This window comes from Aquarana catesbeiana, linkage group LG02 (assembly GCF_042186555.1).
Source record: "Aquarana catesbeiana isolate 2022-GZ linkage group LG02, ASM4218655v1, whole genome shotgun sequence".
Taxonomy (NCBI): Eukaryota; Metazoa; Chordata; class Amphibia; order Anura; family Ranidae; genus Aquarana; species Aquarana catesbeiana.
The window spans coordinates 116,400,407-116,421,946 of NC_133325.1; the positions used below are offsets into that span (position 1 = coordinate 116,400,407).

Consider the following 21,540-nt stretch of genomic DNA (forward strand, 5'->3'; position numbering starts at 1 on the left):
TCTTCTAACACCCTAGAGAATAAAATGGCGGTCATTGCAATACTTTTTTTTGCACCGTATTTGCGCAGCGGTCTTAAAAGCGCACTTTTTTTGGAAAAAATTCACTTTTTTGAATAAAAAAATAAGACAACAGTAAAGTTAGCCCAATTTTTTTTTATATTGTGAAATATAATGTTACGCCAAGTAAATTGATACCCAACATGTCACGCTTGAAAATTGCGCCCGCTCGTGGAATGGCGTCAAACTTTTACCCTCAAAAATCTCCATAGGCGACGTTTAAAAAATTCTACAGGTTGCATATTTTGCGGTACAGAGGGGGTCTAGGGCTAGAATTATTGCCCTCGCTCTACCGGTCGCTGCGATACCTCACATGTGTGGTTTGACCACCGTTTTCATATGTGGGCGCTACTCGCCTATGCGTTCGCTTCTGTGCGCGAGCTCGTCGGGACTGGGGGGTTTTAAAAATTTTTTTTTTATTTTTATTATTTATTTTACAATATTTTATTTATTTATACACTGTTTTTTTAAAAAAAAAAATGGTGTCACTTTTATTCCTATTACAAGGAATGTAAACATCCCTTGTAATAGAAAAAAGCATGGCAGGACCTCTTAAATATGAGATCTGGGGTCAAAAAGACCTCAGATCTCATATTTACACTAAAATGCAATTTAAAAAAAAAAGTCATTTAGAAAAATGACATTTGAAAAAATGTGCCTTTAAGAGGCGTGGACGGAAGTGACGTTTTGACGTCGCTTCCGCCCAGCAGTGTCATGGAGACGAGTGAGCGCCATCTTGGCCTCACTCATCTCCAGACAAACCACGGAGCAGGACACGATCGCCTCCGCCGCTACCGACGGCTCCGGTAAGCGGCGGAGGGCACCGGATCGCGGTGGGAGGGGGGGGCCCCTCTCCCGCCACCGATAAAAGTGATCTCGCGGCGCATCCGCTGCAGGGACCACTTTTATCTGAAAGCCGGCCGCCGCACGTAAAATGGGGAAACCGGGGTTATGGCAGCTAGCTGCTGCCATAACAACGATATCCCCGTTCAAAGTTTGGACGTACATCATCGTGCGGCGGTCTTGAAGTGGTTAATGAAGCAAGAACAAAGAACAATTGTATCAGGAGTATTGGAATAACCAAGCATTTTCTGTTACTGCCTTAGGGTAGATGGCCTTTTTAATGGTCACACACCCGCTGCTGAACTCCCAAAAGCAGTGAAGAGCATTCCAGTAGGACACGTTCCCTCTGAGATGTTCTGTATATTCTATTAGGATGTTTTGCACTGTGTTAGGTGGAGCAGCCAATGGCTTACACACACTGTGTGACTACTGCTTATAGGGCCAATAATTCCAATAAACAACAGTAATTAAATTGCTTTGTTTCTACTAAGTAAAGCCCAATGGGGTGTTTGGGAAGCCCCTTAATCGCCCATCTACACAACACAAGTAAAAAATCCGGATGGCTGCACTGCCCTGTCTCTCTCTCCCCCGTGTTTACTTTTGTACCATTGAGCTGCTTTTATGAACTGTTTTAAAAAAAATTGTTGCACTGAAGAGCAAGGGAGTGCAGCCTTCATCTTTTTTACTTGTGCCTGTACATCGGCAAGCTGTGTCCTCCTGTGTTTGGAAAGTGGATGTTAATTGCAAGCTTACCTTGGGCAGCATTGTCCAATCCAGCTGTTTTTAAAAGGTGGTGCCACAGTCCCATGTTTATTTATGTGTACGAGTAGACACTGCCAAGAAAATGCTGCCCAGACCCTTTTTGGAAAATTTCTTGGCATACAACCAGGCCTTTCACTTCCATAGGTTCCTGGGCCTTATATTGAAGAGAATGGAATCTGAGCTGTGCATATGTCCGTGAAATGATTCAGGACAGAGGAGATGTCTAAAGAGGTAGAGTTGCACCGATATCGGTATCTTTGCAGATACTAAGCATTTGCACAAGTACTTGTACTCGTGCAAATGCTCCTATATCTAAAACCAATACTTTGAGTACTCGCGACACCAAGGTTTATTTTCAAAATATAAAAACAGCACTGGAATAGTACAAACAGGGGGAAGCAGGTAATGCATTTCACACGATGGGCCTGTTTTGTCACAGCCTGCTTCCCCCTATTTGTACCATTCCAGTGCTGTTTTTATATTTTGAAAATAAATCTTATTGCATTGTGTATGGGAGTGCGGCCATCCTTCGTTTACGTACACATGCTTCTGCTGTGGTGACAGGGCGTGCACCGCATTCATTACCCTTCACTTGAATACAGACTTGCCTATCTACCTGGAGCAGCCCAATTTGTTACACTGTATCAAGGGTGATGAAGGAGGTGTGGTTTTGCCTCTAAAACGCGTTCTGATTGGCCACAGCATCCTAGACATCTGACAGTTGCTTGGATAGATTGAGTCTTCCACGGCAGCTCCCCGTGGCTTGCCTGGATTCCTACTTCGGTATCACAGCACTTTCTCCAGCGGGGACTGAACTTTGGACTGGGGGCTCCACGCTGAGGATGTTTTATGCCTGTCACCAGCGATGTCTGTGAGTGCAATACTTTTATTGAATAAACATTGCTACACTATTGTCGGCTTGGCGCCATTCTCCCCCTCCCTCTCTTCTCTTGCAGTGTGGGAAACCATATGTGATTAAGACAGGAATCGCACAGCATTCCTGTTCAAATCACATGCAATTCTTTGCCATACAATTTGAGCCCATTAATTTTGTATGGGCTCAAATCGCACTGCACAATATCGGTAATTAGTATCAGCGAGTACTTGAGCACTAGTACCTGTACTTGTACTAGCTCTTAAAAAACAGGAATCTGTGCATTCCTATAAAGAGGGGATGTGTAGTGCTCGGTAGGCCACACAATGAAAATATGGGCAGAGCTACAGAAGTATAACTCATATTTATTTTTGATAGCGGGGGGGCAGCAGCAGATGGGATAATTCACTTTAAAGTGCATGTACCCTTTAGGAAGAGAACATTGCTAACAATTGTCACTAATGTTTAATGTTCATTTCATTGCAGGTTCTTGCTGTGTTTTGGCTATCAAGAAAGGGATCATATTCTTCTTGTTAATGAAGAATGCAGCACTGAAGAGGAATCTTGAATGACAGAAATCATAACACACAAGCACTTTAAGCCTGAGAGCACTTGCCATTTTCACTTACTTTTAAATACTTCCCTATAATATAGCATCTGTAGCTGGTCAAACTAGTCTTTTTTTCCTTAAAATAAGGACCCATGATCTATATAGCATTCACCAAGTTGGTAATGAGGTGGATTTTGGTTTTCTAATTTACACTGAACTTAAGGAAGAAGATCATAAAAATAATGTAATACATTAAGTGAAGGAAAGTGTAGTATGTATGTTCTGTATGTCTCGTGGCATCCTTTACTATATACTGTAAACTGCTTTAAAAATGCAGCTCTCTCCTTACGCACTTGATGCCGACACATTTGTGATCCCCGTTATGTTCTTTATAGCTTAAATTTGAAGTGGTCGGCCCCTAGGATTGCTATGAGTAGAGCTGACATGGTGCCTCCTTGCAAGTGATACAGGTTCACCCAAAGCATGGGGTCTGAATACAATTCAGTCTTCACCAGAGCACCCTGCAGTGGATAATGGCCATGAACCCTAGTCGCCCTAGATTTGTTTTCTACAAACTGGCCCCAGGTCGAGGCCCCTGGTGGAAGTCCTGCTACTGTGCAGAGAGAGGGCAAGGCAGAAAACTAAAGATTAGTCTGATCGTAGAAGGGATCAAGACAAACAGCTAGCAAAAAGCAGTCAGATACAAGCAGGGGTCTTGCCAGATTACAAACACAGGGTAGACATGCAGTCCAGGTCAGCAATGAGTAGGCGATAGACAAGGCTGTAAGGAAAACAGTAGTGAGTTTGAAGCAGGGGTGAAGGCAGGTAGCAAGCAGAGGGTAAACAAGAAGTCTGGGTTTGCAAAGAATAAGAAGTAGACAGGGCAGAAGTTGGGTCAGCAGCAACCGGGCAATAGCAGGCTTCATTATTTATAGTGTTCAGGTAGCTGATAAGAAAACAGGGCACTAGCCTGTTCAAAGAATGCTACTTAAATACACTCCTGGCTGCTCCCCGCGTCATTGGCGTGTGCTTAATGACTGTTCAAAAGCCATGACTGAACTGTAAGAAGAGTCGCAAGGAAATGCTAAGCTGTAGCATTAGAGAGAGCTAGAACAAAGCTGGAAAAGAGCACTGCCTGAACGGAGCTGGACAGAGCTGTAACAAGAGCATAGGGGCAGGAAGCCTGCAGACAGCAGGAGAGTTTTAAAGCATCACTTCTTGGAACAGACACTATGTAGAGAAGTGTAACTTACACATTTAACCAACACTGTGAAGGCGCTTCCTTGGATGCTGCAAATATTTAAATATACAGTTTTTAATAGAACCTGCTGCCCCTTAAAGTGTATAAACACCAGTGTCACAAAATATACCAAAACGCAGGAGCTAGTTTCTCACTATAAAAAGCCAATTACCACATTTATATTAATAAAGGATCAACTATACATTAATAATATAATAATATACAATAATACAAGTCTATATTGCTTAATATGCCAAATCATTATAAGTAGTCCCAATCCACCGTGCTCGTGTAAAAACGTGTATGGTGACTATTTCTTCTCATTGAGTGAATAAGTGCTTTTTCCACGTGCCCAGGTGAAGTGTGCACTCACCAGATACAAGTGGCTGACAAAGCAGCCTACGTGCTTCTAAAGAAGAGCTCTGTGTTTCTTGTTCTTAGCAACCTTTACCATAAAAGATCCTGATAAGCCCCAGCATGGAAATCCTTCTGGTGATAACTCTCATTCAGTCATGGATTATATAAGAAATCCAAGAGATAGATCATAGTTTAGTGTGTTCATTAAAACAAGGTGCAAAGTTGGTAAAATAAGGTACTCACATGGTTCGGATGCCTGTAAGGTACTCTTACGGTATAGTTGCACCGCCGCTTGTGGCCACCGAAATGACGACACAGCTCAGCCTCTATGCTTTTAGTGCGTACGCCATATCCAGTCTATTGCCTGTCACCCATTTGTCCTCTAGAACGCACACTGGCTTCTGTCCTCTAGGACAGAAGTTTACCTTCTTACTACTAAGGCAAGAAAAATAATGTATATCCAAAAACGAGGGGTGATCTTTCGTTTAAGACCAAGTAATAAAGGTGGGTGGAACTCCGCTTTAATGAGTACCCCCTGGTGGTATTCAGACTTTTTCCTAGTACCTCAGGACATATATAATTTATTACCAGTACTCCCTAACCATGTATGTTTATTTTCCAAACTGTAATTTCTCAGATCAGTCCAATATATACATTTAATTTAGAAGCCAGAAGCACCCCCTAACATTTTTGGAATTAGTCCTCTGAGTATGTTTGAGTTACATGTTACTGTTTGAAAACCTATGTGTTAAAGGATGTTTTCTTTTTCCATTAGTGAAATTTTACTTTGCACTTTATGGAAGCAGCAGAACATTGTACCATGTTAGCCATTGATGAAAGCAGAAGTTTGAGGTTGGAATGATGCCATTTATTGGCTAACTCAAGAATGAAAGCTTAAGGTTTTTGAAACCCTTCAGACTGCTTTAATACATTATTACCTAGATACAGAGCTTCTGCACAGTTTTTTGAGTAAGGCTTGTTTTGTTTTGTTTTTTTAAGCCAAGGTCAGATCATAATAGTGGCAGAAACATATGGTCAAAATAACAAAAGTAAATTGATAATATTTTATTTGGCTAGTTGTAAAAGCAAATATTTAAGCCACAATACCCCATGGTTGAAAGGACTTGATAATATCAGATACTATATTTTTGAAATTTTGTAAATTTGCTGGAGCAAGGGGTAAGGTAATTATTTCTCCTTAATTACAGTGCAGGGGAACACCACTGCAATGGTGGATTTTTTTTTCATTTTCATGGAGTCAGGTTTTAAGCCCCTCATATGGGGCGAACTGCAGCTGCGATCCGCTAGCTCAGCAGGGGATATCTCAGCTGATCCCTGCTGGGCAGGCGGATAGGTCTGCTCTGCTCATGCAGACACGGACACCGACGTGTCCTCTATGGCCGGCCAAATTTAAATGGACTGCCTGTCTGTTTATACCCGACATGTGATCCGATCTGCTGGATGGAAGGGGAACGGATCCCCAGCCGTCTTTTTGGTGGATTGGATTGGATGTAGGCGGGTGTAAACGGATATACTGTATGTCCGTTTACACACGCCACTCCACAGAGAAGAATGGAGGTTCCGATCGGGTCCACCTGAAAAATGGACAGGCGGACTGGATTGGAATGTCCGTGTGAAAGGGGCCTTTAGAGCTTGCTATGAGCAACACTTAGCTGTTAGAGAGATCACATTGTGTTACTGTGTCCAAACATATGACTATGGAGCACCTTCATGTCCTTTTTTAAGTTAGGCAGAATGCTTCTAAAAGTCCAAATAATACTCTGCATTAATATGTCCTACTAGGAGTTCTGCAAGCCTAAAAGGTTTATCCAACAGCTTAACTAAAGAGTAGGTGACTAAGTTTGCATAAACTCAGTTTGCAGCATAGTCCAAGAACTCAAGGTACTCTCTGGTAAAAAGCAGCTTCAGATCCTATATTTCACTATTGATCAGTAAGGATGCCTATCATAGCTGCTTGGCCAGTAGTAAAATCTGGGAGATGGCAAGGAGTGGGTCCAAGGTTGACTTAGTGCCTGAATCTACAATTTGCATAATAGAGCTTCACAAATTTCAGACCATTCTGCAGTATGTGGATGCCAGCCCTTCAAGTCTTGTTGGTCATTTACATATTTTAAACTACAAGGATGACTTTATTGCTGGACTGGACTGTTAATGGTTTATTTATAGCAACAGGTACATGAAATTGACTAATCAGGGTGTGCACTTTTTGAAAAAAGAGTTGATAAAGACTTATATAGTATTCTATAAATGTACTATAGCACTTGATTTCAGAATCTACTGATCAGATTTTTGAATTCTAGTAATTACAGTATGAAAAAGATCAGTATGCTTTCTTTGTAACCACACAAATTAAAGGGAAATTCTTACCATTGCCACGTATTAAGTTCTTAATACTAGATATATTTTTGAAATTTTGTAACTAAAGTTTTCTAGTTTTGTTATACATATAAGAGTGTATTAAAAGATAATTCCAATCTGTTGAATGTGTAGTAGTGATTGTTCTGGGGTTGTTTACATTAATCTGTGTTCTATCAGTACACAGAAATTCTGGTACACTTTCATACCCTGCTCTGTGCTGCTCTGTAGTTTCCCAGCATACCAATATCAGCACTTTATAGAAAACTGTGTAATAAAATGGAACTATACTGACCTTCATTTCAAGCTGCGGTGTACCAGAGCTCCCATACTGGCTGCTGACCTATTTCGATGGTCAACTTCTGGATACCGATCTTCATTTGCTTTAATTTCATTGCGGCTTTCCAGGTAAGAAAATCACATCCTTACTGACAGAACGGAGCTCCGCATTGTCTACATATGCAGAGCTCCACCCAGCCTCTCTCCTCGACGATCAGCTTTTGCTGTGACTAATCACAGCAGAAGTGGCGCACACCCCTAGGCGAAATGCAGAATTATGTATACTGTATATATATATATATATATATATATATATATATATATATATATATATATATATATATGTAATTGTGCACAGAACATCCGCCCCGTAGCAGGAAAATCTATCACATCCCCACTGACTGAACGGAGCTCTGCATTGTCTACATATGCAGAGCTCCGTCCAACCTCTCTCCTTGATGATCAGCAGGTGCTGGCAGACATCTATTGCTTTTGCTGTGATACAGTTAGATCCATATATATTTGGACATAGGCACAATTTTAGTTTTTTTCAGGTATTTACCAAAACATATTCAAGCACTCTCAGGTTTAATTTGAGGGTATGTACATCCAAATTGTAGGAAGGGTTTAGGAATTACAGCTCTTAAAAATAGCCATCTCTTTTTAAGGGAATAAAAGTAATTGGACAATTGAATCAAAAGCTGTTTCATGGCCAGGTGTGGGCTATTGCTTCATTATTTCCTCATCAATTAGACAGGTAAAAGGTCTGGAGTTGATTCTAAGTGTGGTATTTGGAACCTATCGCTGTGAACCTACATCAGGCGTTCAAAAGACCTGTCCATACAAGTCAAACAGGCCATTGTAAGGCTTTAAAAACTAAACAAATCCATCAGAAAGGTAGCAGCAACATTAGGAGTGGCCAAATCAACAGTTTGATACATTCTGAGGAAAGAAGAACGCACTGGTGAGCTCAGCAACCTAAAAAGGCCTGGACGTCCACGGAAGACAACAGTGGTGGACGATTGCAGGATCCTCTCTATGGTAAAGAAAAACCCATTCACAACATCCAGACAAGTAAAGGACACTCTCCAGGAGGTGGCCGTATCATTGTCAAAGTCAGAGTCAACAAGCAAGAGAAGGCTTCATGAGAGCAAATACAGAGGGTTCACCACAAGGTGCAAACCATTCATAAGCCTGAAGAATAGAAAAGCCAGATTAGAGTTTGCCAAAAAACATCTAAAAAAGCCAGACCAGTTCTGGAAAAGCATTTTTTGGACGGATGAAACTAAAATTAATCCGTACCAGAATGACGGGAAGAAAAAAGTGTGAAGAAGGTTAGGAACAGCTCATGATCCAAAGCACACAACGTTATCTGTAAAACATGGTGGAAGGAGTGTGATGGCATGGGCATGCATGGCTTCCAGTGGCACTGGGTCATTGGTGTTTATCAACCATGTGACAGAAGCAGCCCGATTAATTCTGCAGTGTTTAGAGATATACTGTTGGCTCAGATTCAGATGCAGCAAAGTTGATTGGACGGCACTTCACAGTACAGATGGACAATGATCTAAAACACACTGCAAAAGTAACCCAGGAGCTTTTGAAGGAAAATAAGTGTTATATTCTGCAATGGCCGAGTCACCTGATCACGACCCAATTGAGCATGCTTTTCACTTGCTGAAGACAAAAACTAAAGGCAGAAAGACCCACAAACAAAGAACAACTGAAGACAGCTGCAGTTAGAGCCTGTTAAAGCATCAGAAAGGATGAAACCCAGTCTTTGGTAATGTCCATGGGTTCCAGATTTAAGGCAGTCATTGCCAGTAAAGGAGTCTCAACAAAATATTAATAGTGAACATTTTATTTATGATTATATTAATTTGTCCAAATACATTTGAGCCCTTGAAAATGGGGGGACAGTGTATAAAAATGGTTGCAGTTCCGAAAATTTGTACTTAATATTTATGTTCAACCCCTTGAATTAAAGCTGAAAGTCTGCACTTCAAATTCAGTTGGATTGTTTCGTTTTAATTTTATTCTGGTGGCATACAGAGCCAAAAGTATGAAAATTTTAACTGTGTCCAAATATACAGTGGGGACGGAAATCATTCAGACCCCCTTAAATTTTTCACTCTTTGTTATATTGCAGCCATTTGCTAAAATCATTTATGTTCATTTTTTTCCTCATTAATGTACACACAGCTCCTCATTATTGACAGAAAAACACACAATTGTTGACATTTTTGCAGATTTATTAAAAAAGAAAAACTGAAATATCGCATGGTCCTATGTATTCAGACCCTTCGCTCAGTATTTAGTAGAAGCACCCTTTTGATCTAATACAGCCATGAGTCTTTTTGGGAAAGATGCAACAAGTTTTTCACACCTGGATTTGGGGATCCTCTCCAGTTCTGTCAGGTTGGATGGTAAACGTTGGTGGACAGCCATTTTTAGGTCTCTCCAGAGATGCTCAATTGGGTTTAAGTCAGGGCTCTGGCTGGGCCGTTCAAGAACAGTCACAGAGTTGTTGTGAATCCACTCTTTCCTTATTTTAGCTGTGTGCTTAGGGTCATTGTCTTGTTGGAAGGTAAACCTTCGGCCCAGTCTGAGGTCCTGAGCACTCTGGAGAAGGTTTTCGTCCAGGATATCCCTGTACTTGGTCGCATTCATCTTTCCCTCGATTGAAACCAGTCGTCCTGTCCCTGCAGCTGAATAACACCCCCACAGCATGATGCTGCCACCACCATGCTTCACTGTTGGGACTGTATTGGACAGGTGATGAGCAGTGCCTGGTTTTCTCCACACATACCGCTTAGAATTAAGGCCAAAAAGTTCTATCTTGGTCTCATCAAACCAGAGAATCTTATTTCTCACCATCTTGGAGTCCTTCAGGTGTTTTTTAGCAAACTCCATGCAGGCTTTCATGTGTCTTGCACTGAGGAGAGGCTTCCGTCGGGCCACTCTGCCATAGAGCCCAGACTGGTGGAGGGCTGCAGTGATGGTTGACTTTCTACAACTTTCTCCCATCCCCCGACTGCATCTCTGGAGCTCAGCCACAGTGATCTTTGGGTTCTTCTTTATTTCTCTCACCAAGGCTCTTCTCCCCCGATAGCTCAGTTTGGCTGGACGGCCAGCTCCAGGAAGGGTTCTGGTCGTCCCAAGCGTCTTTCATTTAAGGATTATGGAGGCCACTGTGCTCTTAGGAACCTTAAGTGCAGCAGAAATTTTTTTGTAACCTTGGCCAGATCTGTGCTTTGCCACAATTCTGTCTCTGAGCTCTTCAGGCAGTTCCTTTGACCTCATGATTCTCATTTGCACTGACATGTGAGCTGTAAGGTTTTATCAAGGCGGCACAGTGGTGTAGTGGGTAGCACTCTCACCTAGCAGTAAGAAGGGTCGCTTCGAATCTCAACCATGACACTACCTGCCTGGAGTTTGCATGTTCTCTCTGTGCCTGCGTGGGTTTCCTCCGGGTACTCCGGTTTCCTCCCACACTCCAAAAACATGCTGGTAGCTTAATTGGATCCTGTCTAAATTGGCCCTAGTATGTATAAATGTAAGTTAGGGACCTTAGATTGTAAGCTCCTTGAGGGTGTAGGGGCTGATGTGAATGTATAATGTATATGTAAAGCGCTGCGTAAATTGACGGCGCTATATAAGTACCTGAAATAAATAAAAAATAAAAATAAATAGACAGGTGTGTGGCTTTCCTAATCAAGTCCAATCAGTATAATCAAACACAGCTGGACTCAAATGAAGGTGTAGAACCATCTCAAGGATGATCAGAAGAAATGGACAGCACCTGAGTTAAATATATGAGTGTCACAGCAAAGGGTCTGAATACTTAGGACCATGTTATATTTAAGTTTTTCTTTTTTAATAAATCTTCAAAAATGTCAACAATTCTGTGTTTTTCTGTCAATATGGGGTGCTGTGTGTACATTAATGAGGAAAAAAAATGAACTTAAATGATTTTAGCAAATGGCTGCAATATAACAAAGAGTGAAAAATTTAAGGGGGTCTGAATACTTTCCGTCCCCACTGTATATGGACCTAACTGTATATGCTGTGATATATATACGCGTGATTGTGCACAGAACAGCTGGCCTTTAGTAGTAAATCTGCCATGAGGCGGTAGGAAAGTGGATAATCAAACTTTATGGTAAATGGGGCGGATCTTTCCTTACTTCCTTTTATGGATTTAAACAGGTCCTGTGGGTGGAGATGTATTATATGTATGCTACCATGTTGGTGTCAGGAAGTACAGTGGCGAAAATAATTCTTTGATCCCCTGCAGATTTTGTAAGTTTGCCTACTTACAAAGAAATGAAGGGTCTATATTTGTTATCATAGGTGTATTTTAAATGATAAGAGACAGAATATCCACAAAAATCCAGAAAAAACACATGATACAAATGTTATAAATTGAGTTACAGTTTAGTGCGTAAAATAAGTATTTGATCCCCTACCAACCAACAATAATTCTGGCTCCCACAGACTGGCTACAGTATGTGCTTAAGAAGGTGATCCTAACAACAACTCATTATGTGTATACAAAACACCTGTCCACATAATCTTTCTTCCATTCAAACCTCGCCATCATGGGCAAGACCAAAGAACTGTCAAAGGATGTCAGGGACAAGATTGTAGACCTGCACAAGGCTGGAATGGGCTACAAGACCATCAGCAAGAAGCTTTGTGAGGAGACAACTGTTGGAGAGATTATTCGCAAATTGAAGAAATACAAAATAACCATCAAACACCCTCGGTCTGGAGCTCCATGCAAGATTTCGCCTCATGGGGTAAGGATGATCATGAGAAAAGTAAGGGATCAGCCTAGAACTACACAGGAGGAGCTTGTGAATGATCTCAAGGCAGTTGGGACCATGGTCACCAAACAAACCACCAGTAACACAATTCGCTGCCATGGATTGAAATACTGCAACGCCCGCAAGGTCCAACTCCTCAAGAAGGCACATACACAGGCCCATCTGAAGTTTTCCAGTGAACATCTAAATGATTTAGAGAAGTATTGGGAGAAAGTGCTGTGGTCAGATGAGACCAAAATTTAGCTCTTTGGCATTAACTCAAGGAGTTAACTATTTGGAGGAAGAAAAATGCTGACCGACTATGACCCTAAGAACACCATTTCTACAGTCAAGCACGGAGGAGGAAACATTTTGCTTTGGGACGGTTTCTCTGCTAAAGGCACAGGCCAACTTTGCCGCATTGAGGGGCCAATGAACGGAGCCATGTATTGTAAAATCTTAGATGAGAACCTTCTTCCCTCCAGACCACTGAAGGTTGAGGATGGGTTTTCCAGCATGACAATGACCCAAAACATACCGCCAAGGCAACAAAGGAGTGGCTCAAGAAGCAGCACACTAAGGTCATGGAGTGGCCTAGTCACTCTCCAGACCTTAATGCTGTAGAAAATGTATGGAGGGAGCTGAAACTTCGAGTTGCCAAGCGACAGCCAAGAAACCTTAAGGATTAAGCCCCCTTTCACACTTATACGACTTATCCCACGATTTTGGACTGCAAAATCGCATGACAAGTCATTCTCCATCATTTTGAATGACTACCATTCATATTGACACGACTTTAAGTCGTGCCGACTTCAAAGTAGTTCCTGCACTACTTTTTTTCTGAAACCGGATCAAAGTCGGATTCCGCATTAACTGATCCGACCTTGTGCATAAAGGGGAACTCCACGCCAAATTTTTTTAACCACTTCCCACCCGGCTTATAACGGATTGACGTCCGGTAAGTGGTTTCGTTATCCTGACTGGGCATCATATGACGTCCAGCAGGATAACATGCCGCCACGCGCCTGCGAGGGTGCGCATCGCGGCGATCGGTGGAGCGGTGTGTCAGCCTGACACACCGCTACACCGATCTTGGTAAAGAGCCTCCGCCGGAGGCTCTTTACCACGTGATCAGCCGTGTCCAATCACGATCATGCTGATCACAATGTCAATAGGAAGAGCCGTTGATCGGCTTTTCCTCACTCGCGTCTGACAGACGCGAGTAGAGAAGAGCCGATCGGCGGCTCTCCTGACAGGGGGAGTATGCACTGATTGTTTATCAGCGCAGCCCCCCCTCAGATCACCACACTGGACCACCAGGGAAGCCGCCCAGGACCACCAGGGAAGGGGCAACATGTGGATGGCCATCCACATGTGCCCAATCTGTGCCAATCAGTGCCCACAAATGGGCACTGATTGGCACCATTATGTTTCAGTTATGCCCAGCAATGCCACAAATACATTTTATCAGTGCCACCAATCAGTGTCATCAGTGCCACCTGTCATTGCCCATCAGTGCCCACCTATCAGTGCCACCCATAAGTACCCATCAATGCCACCTACGAGTGCCCATCAGTGCCACCTATGAGTGCCAAGTATCAATGCCACCTATCAGTGCCCATCAGTGCCGCCTATCAGTGCCCATCATCAGTGCCCATCAGAGCCACCTCATTGGTGCCACCTCATCGGTGCCCATCAGTGCCGACGTATCAGTGCCCGTCAGTACAGCCATATCAGTGCCCGTCATTGAAGAAGAAAACGTACTTATTTACAAAAAATTTTAACAGAAACAAAGAAAAACTTGTTTTTCTTCAAAATTTTCGGTCTTTTTTTATTTGTAAAAGATAAAAACCGCAGAGGTGATCAAATACCACCAAAAGAAAGCTTTATTTGTGGGAACAAAATGATAAAAAATTTGTTTGGGTACAGTGTAGCATGACCGCGCAGTTGTCATTCAAATTGCGACAGCGCTGAAAGCTGAAAATTGGCTTGGGCGGGAAGGTGTCTAAGTGTCTGGTATTGAAGTGGTTAAAGAAAAAACCGGCATGGGTTCCCCTTTCATGAGTATACTGGGCCCTTTGGTTTGGTATGGATTCTAAGGGGAAACCCACGCCGAAAATGCGGCGTGGGGTCCCCCCCAAAATCCATACCAGACCATACCTTGTTTACATTGTTCACGCATGACTGTACTCCCATACATGCGTCTAACACTATAGTGAAGTTTGCTGATGACACCACTTTAGTGGGACTCATACAAGATAATGATGAGACAGCTTATAGGAATTTCAACATTTGGTTGAGTGGTGTAGAGAAAATGATTTAATACTCAATACGGCAAAAACTAAAGAAATAATAGTGGATTATAGGAGATCAAGAAAGATCAATCATTGCCCGGTTCATATAGGTGGTGAGGAGGTGGAAAGGGTGGACACTATTAAATTTTTGGGAGTGCATATTACAAGGGAGTTGTCATGGTCTCAAAATACTTTTTTCTAGTGAAAAAAGCGCAGCAGAGACTGTTTTTACTTCGGAGACTGAAGCAGGCTGGATTGCCCTTAAGGCTTCTGGTCAATTTCTATCATTGTACCATTGAGAGTATTCTTCTCTACTGCGCTGTAGTGTGGTATGCCAGCTGCAGGGCGGAGGATAAGAAGTGCCTGTCTCGTGTGGTGAAAACAGCACAGCGGATCATAGGAACAGATCTACCAAATTTGGACACAGCATATGCCAGCCGATTAAAAAAGCGGGCAAAAGCTATTAGTATTGATCCAACCCACCCAGGTTACAGTGTGTTTGTCCCATTGCCATCAGGGAAAAGATATAGAACACTTAAAACGCACACTAATCGCTTAAAGCATAGTTTTTTTCCTAGGGCCATATTGTCCATAATCCCATCAGGTACAATGTTTTAGGAATTTTATGTAGAATTTTAACATTCTTTTATTTATTTATTTTTAAATAACATTTTATATCTTGATATATTTAAATAGATATGTGGGCATGTGCTAGGAGTATGTATGTGTGGTTTTCTTGAGAAATGTTTTATTGCTGCTGTAAAGAGTATGCGAAAAAATTTTGTTGTATGTATACAATGACAATAAAGTATATCTATCTATCTATCTATCTGAGCACCAGCCTGGCCGGTCAGGAAAGGGGGTGGGGACGAGCGAGCGCCCTGCGGCCCCCCCACCCTAAAGCACCTTGCCCCCATGTTGATGAGGACAAGGGCCCCTTCCCGACAACCCTGGCCGTTGGTTGGCGGGAGAAGACACCGGAGAGCAGGAGAAGAGAGCGGAGAAGTCGGAAGAGACCCCCCTAGTCGGAAGAAGACCCCCGGAGCTGCCTAATAAATTACTTTAAAAACCTGTCTAGTGTGTTTTTTTTATTGACACTTTTTTCCCCAGGTGAATGGGTAGGGGTACGATGTACCCTATACTCATTCACATAGGTTGGGGAACCAGGATCTGGGTGCCCCTTATTAAAGGGGGCTCCCAGATTAAGATAAGCCCCCCGCTCGCAGACCCCAACAACCAACGGCCAGGGTTGTCGGGAAGGGGCCCTTGTCCTCATCAACATGGGAACAAGGTGCTTTGGGGTGGGGGGCGCAGGACCCCCTGCCCCAAAGCACCCACCCCCCATGTTGAGCATGCGGCCTGGTATGGCTCAGGAGGGGGGCTCACTCGTCCCCACCCCCTTTCCTGACCGGCCAGGCTGGTGCCTAGGATAAGGGTCTGGTATGGATTTTGGGGGGACCCCACGCCATTTTTTTCGGTGTGGGGGTTTTCCTTAAAAACCAGACCAGACCAAAGGGCCCGGTATGCTCATGAAGTGGGAACCCATGCCGTCTAAAAAAAAAAAAAAAATTGGCGTGGAGTTCCCCCTAATTATTTACTAATCAAAGTCGCGTCCCTACTCATTGAAGTCGTACTTCAAGTCGTGGGGCAAAGTCGTATCCACAGTCGTATGACTGTCTTGTCAAAATTGCAGCCGCGAAGACGCGGAAAAATCGCGTGACTTTGGAGTAGCACAAGTGTGAAAGGGGCCTAAGAGAAGATCTGTAAAGAAGAGTGGACCAAAATCCCGCCTGAGATGTGTACAAACCTGTTAACCAACTACAAGAAACATCTGACCTCTGTGCTTGCCAACAAGGGTTTCTCCACCAAGTACTAAGTCATGTTTTGCTTGGGGATCAAATACTTATTTAACTCACTGAACTGCAACTCAATTTATAACATTTGTATCGTGGTTTTTTTCTGGATGTTTGGTTGATATTCTGGCTCTATCATTTAAAATACACCTATGATAAAAAAATATAGACCCTTCATTTCTTTGTAAGTGGGCAAACTTACAAAATCTGCAGGGGATGAAATAATAATTTTCCCCACTCCCCATGTCCTTTCACATGTAAAACAGAGCCCATGTATTTTCCAATGATGTATTTATTTATTTTCCACGAGTTCAGGTTTAAATCAGAAGGTATTTATCTCATCACTTTAGTACAAATCCAAAAAATGGGGCAGAACTCTACAAAACATTAATTTATGTTCCTTAGCAAACTGTTGGGTGTTTTCTATTTAAAAATAAAATGCTTTTATTTTTTTCTGCATAAGATATACTGACTATGAACAAAAACTGCTGTTTTATTCTGACAGCCTTTTATGCATTAGAGATGTTAAAATGTATAATTCACTTTTCTAAACATTGTGTGTTTTGAGACATTTTTTTCTTTTACCCTTGGTTAGTTTTGGCTAGTTCTTCATGTTTTAATACTTTAGCTTGACCTTACAACATCAGAACTCCTGTTCTGCTTAGGATCCCGAGGACATCCGCAAGACTCAAATGACCAAAAATATTTGTATTTTTTTTCTTCATAAAAGATGTGCTGACAAAGCAAATTGTGACTTGCACATTTTTTTATTTGTTCTGCTAAAACACAGTAAGGCTGAAATATTGAGAAACCAAATGCGGGAATCAGATGAGCTGCTGGGAGCTTGAACTCAAATGAACAAAAGTGGCAACAGAATGGTGTAGCTAGGTGGGTAACTTACTTTTGATGCATTTATAAAGAGAACCGTTTCCTTAGAACCATTATAACTATTATACTCTACGTTTGAAAAAATATACTAATCTTGCCCTAGCAGAGTATTGAGAGCTAATTTCTGTTCCCCACTGGCTGCTTGCGTTAGGCTCCATTCACACCATGGCACTCCGGATTGTGGACGGAATTCCTGCGATTCTGCCCACGATTCTGAATTGCCGCAAAATGCGGGACCCGTTACTTTCAATGGCACCCAAATCGCAGCGAGATTTTGCCACGATTGTCGCCTGGCGAATTGCTGTAAAATCGCACAAACAGAATCGCGGAACGCCTGTCGCTGATCCAGAGCATCATGGTGTGAATGGAGCCTTATTGGTGACATGTACTTCTCAGTGTTTCTGCACCTCAACCCTCAATATGAAACCGGGGATGAGAGGATTAAAGTCTAATTGAACCTTCAAATTAAACCAGCTAAATACATTCCAGGTGCATCAAAACAAAAAAAGTCTGCCCACTGCCAGCATGCTGCAGAGAAGGACCCTTGCTCTTTGTGAAAAAGCAATGGTCTCTCTGCAGAGGTCTGACACACCCTGCTAATTCAAAGCTATAGCTCTGAAATCAGCAAACCTTATGCTCCCTGCCTCTTACTCAACAGTGGGCATTTTGGACTTCTGCAGAGAGTTCTCTGCTTCCATACAGAGATGCGCACTGTGCAGCTGTGGGTAGGGGACTGGCTTTTCTCTCCAGGCTGTGGCTACTTTTAAAGAAAACAAACTTGAAGGCTTTGCACACCTTTTCTTTTGATGTACCTGGAATGTATTTAGATCCTTTAACCACTTGCCTACTGAACACTTTCAACCCCATCCTGCCCAGGCCAATTTTCAGCTTCCAGTGGTGTCGCACTTTGAATGACAATTGCGCTGTCATGCAACACTATACCCAAACAAAAGTGTTATCATTTTTTTGAGACAGATAGGGCTTTCTTTTGGTGTTATTTAATCACCACTGGGTTTTTTTATTTTTTGCTAAACAAACGAAAAAAGACTGGAATTTGTTTTTTAAAAAGCTTTTCTTAGTTTCTGTTATAACATTTCCTAAAGAAGTAATTTTTCTCCTTCACTGATATGCACTGATGAGAGTGAACTGATAGGCAGCATTTGTGGGCACTGTTGGAGGCTGCAATGATCAGGACATTGATTATGAGTGTAGATGTCCCCTGTGTGGATTTGTCGATACTGGGCAAATCCTGTTTACACTGTGATCAGCTGTGATTGGACACAGCTGGTCACATGGTAAATAGCTGCTGTGATTGGCTCTTTACCCTGATCTGTGAATCGCTGTGTCCTGAGGATCCTGTGATCATGGGAGGATGTCCATAGATGCCCTCCCAGCAATGTGACCCCGCGCTGTAGCCTTTTTTAGTCTATAGTGCAGGCGAGAGGTTAAAGCGACTTTCCAGTTGGGGTCAAAATGGGTAAAGCACAGGTTTTCTGTAAGCTAATCATGAGGTTGATTTACTAAGGCTGGGTTCACACTGGTCCGACAAACGCTCCGACATTGGGAGCTCATGTCGCATGACGTGTGAAATTTAATGTTTCCCTATGGGAGCCGTCCTAACTGGTCCGACACAAGTCGTTCCGACTTTAGAAATGCTCCCTGTACTACTTTGGTCCGACTTTGATCCTACTTCAGCCTATTGACTATCATTGAAGTCGGATCAAAGTCGGATTGCCGTCTCGCATGATCCGACTTCGGCACGCGACTTGTGCTCAGATGATCTTGAGGGGGAACTCCGCGCCAAATTTTAGATAAAAATCCGGCATGGGTTCCCCCTCCAAGAGCATACCAGGCCCTTGGGTCTGGTATGGAACTTGAGGGGAACCCCCTACGCCGAAAAAGCGGCGTGGGGGGTCCCCCCAATCCATACCAGACCCTTATCCGAGCACGCAGCCCGGCCGGACAGGAATGGGGGTGGGGACGAGCGAGCGCCCCCCCCCCTCCTGAACCGTACCAGGCCGCATGCCCTCAACATGGGGGGTGGTGCCTTGGGGGAGGGGGCGCGCTGCGGCCCCCCCACCCCAAAGCACCTTGTCCCCATGTTGATGAGGACAAGGGCCTCTTCCCGACAACCCTGGCCGTTGGTTGTCGGGGTCTGCGGGCGGGGGGCTTATCGGAATCCGGGAGCCCCCTTTAATAAGGGAGCCCCCAGATCCCGGCCCCCCACCCTATGTGAATGAGTATGGGGTACAGCGTACCCCTACCCATTCACCTAGGAAAAAAGTGTCAATTTAAAAAAAAACACTACACAGATTTTTAAAGCCGTCACAGTCCCTGGGCATGCTGGGACTGTGACGTTTTAGGGGGCGTGGTCATCACCCGATGACCACGCCCCCTTATGCCGTCATAGTCCCAGCATGCCCAGGGACTGTGACGGCATAAGGGGGCGGGGTCACCGCCTATATAAGTCAGAGCAGAGCGCACAGAGAGCATTCTAGCCCCAGAGAGCGTCGTGTCAACATCAGGAGAAGAGGGCAGAAGGCAGAAGGCAGAAGATTGAAGACCAGGCTCCTCCGCTTTAGCAAAAGAGCGGCAAAAGAGCAGAAGAGAGCGGAGGAGCCCGGCAGAAGATCCGGAGAGCGTGGAGAAGAACCGGAGAGACCCCCGAAGTCGGAAGAAGACCCCCGGAGCTGTCTAATAAAATGCTTTAAAAATCTGTGTAGTGTTTTTTTTTAAATTGACACTTTTTTCCTAGGTGAATGGGTAGGGGTACGCTGTACCCCATACTCATTCACATAGGGTGGGGGGCCGGGATCTGGGGGCTCCCTTATTAAAGGGGGCTCCCGGATTCCGATAAGCCCCCCGCCCGCAGACCCCGACAACCAACGGCCAGGGTTGTCGGGAAGAGGCCCTTGTCCTCATCAACATGGGGACAAGGTGCTTTGGGGTGGGGGGGGCCGCAGCGCGCCCCCCTCCCCCAAGGCAACAACCCCCCATGTTGAGGGCATGCGGCCTGGTACGGTTCAGGAGGGGGGGGGGGGGCGCTCGCTCGTCCCCACCCCCATTCCTGTCCGGCCGGGCTGCGTGCTCGGATAAGGGTCTGGTATGGATTGGGGGCGACCCCCCCACGCCGTTTTTTCGGCGTAGGGGGTTCCCCTCAAGGTCCATACCAGACCCAAGGGCCTGGTATGCCTCTGGAGGGGGAACCCATGCCGGTTTTTTATTTAAAATTTGGCGCGGAGTTCCCCCCTAAAGATTCATACCAAACACAGTGCCGGCATTGGCGGGGATCCAAGTCGGATCCCCGTTCATTGAAAGTCGGACACATGCCGGCTTCATGTCGCAGGGCAAAGTCGGATCCAAAGTAGGACGGCTGTCGTGTCGCACCAGTGTGAACCCAGCCTAAAACTGAAGAGTGCAAAATCTGGTGCAGCTGTGCATAGAAACCAATCAGCTTCCAGGTTTTATTGTCAAAGCTTAATTGAACAAGCTGAAGCTATAAGCTGATTGGCTACCATGCACAGCTGTGACAGATTTTGCACTCTACAGTTTTAGTAAACCAACCCCCATAATAATACATTTATATTTTAAAAAAACAGCCGCTAAAAGGGATGCTGTCCCTTTACAATGCATTCATGAAACCTAAAACCTATCTCCAGTCACATGACGTTTACTCTCTGAAGTGAAATAATTGTGCTTACAGACACTTTTATTTTGTTAGCCTTCTCCATGATTAATCATGGGAAGAAATATGTCTGCCTCCTCACAATTAGCGAAGCTCTCCAGCCATCTTATACAGCAGCTGCATTAGTGACTAAGCACTTCTGAGCCTGAAAATGTACCAGAGTTTGCAGAAATGTGAACTGCTGGATTACAATGAGCTGCGGAGCTGAAAGAAAAACTGCTGAGTAAACAGAACTCGCATCACAAGAGAGCTGAACAGTGACTTGGCAGCAAGCGAACCTGTAATCAGCAGTCTGATATCTCAACATTATTTAACCCTCTATTACGTATTCTAATCTCAAGTCAAGTATTACCATAGTTTAAAAAAATGTAAACCCATTTACCAAAATCTCATATCTATCGCATGTTACTGTCATTTCAAAAAATCATTTTAAATCTGCAGCTTTCATTAAAGCGATACTAAACACAGTTTATCTGACATTGTCCCATCTATTTATGTATGTGGATGATGGCACTGCAATTATTTTAATTAAAAAAAAACCATCAAAAGTACCCTTTTTCTAATAGATATACAGCTGTCACATGACCCAGATCTTTCCCAGCCTGTCTGCAGGAAAACATTAGCAAGAAGAGCTTCTAGTCCTCTGCTGCTGGTCACATGTTGAAAAAAAAAAA

The 21,540-nt window shown here is 43.6% G+C and overlaps 1 protein-coding gene across 1 annotated transcript in view; it reads left to right on the forward strand.

Annotated features, from left to right (window-relative positions):
* The window catches only part of SLC46A3 (solute carrier family 46 member 3), a 55,535-nt gene extending 48,348 nt beyond the window's left edge, over nucleotides 1-7,187 (forward strand). Inside the window, exon 6 of the mRNA XM_073613370.1 lies at nucleotides 3,023-7,187. Within this exon, the coding sequence (XP_073469471.1) occupies nucleotides 3,023-3,104 (82 nt within the window). The 3' untranslated portion in view covers nucleotides 3,105-7,187. The remainder of the gene's footprint in view (nucleotides 1-3,022) is intronic.
* Nucleotides 7,188-21,540: the final 14,353 nt, after the last annotated feature.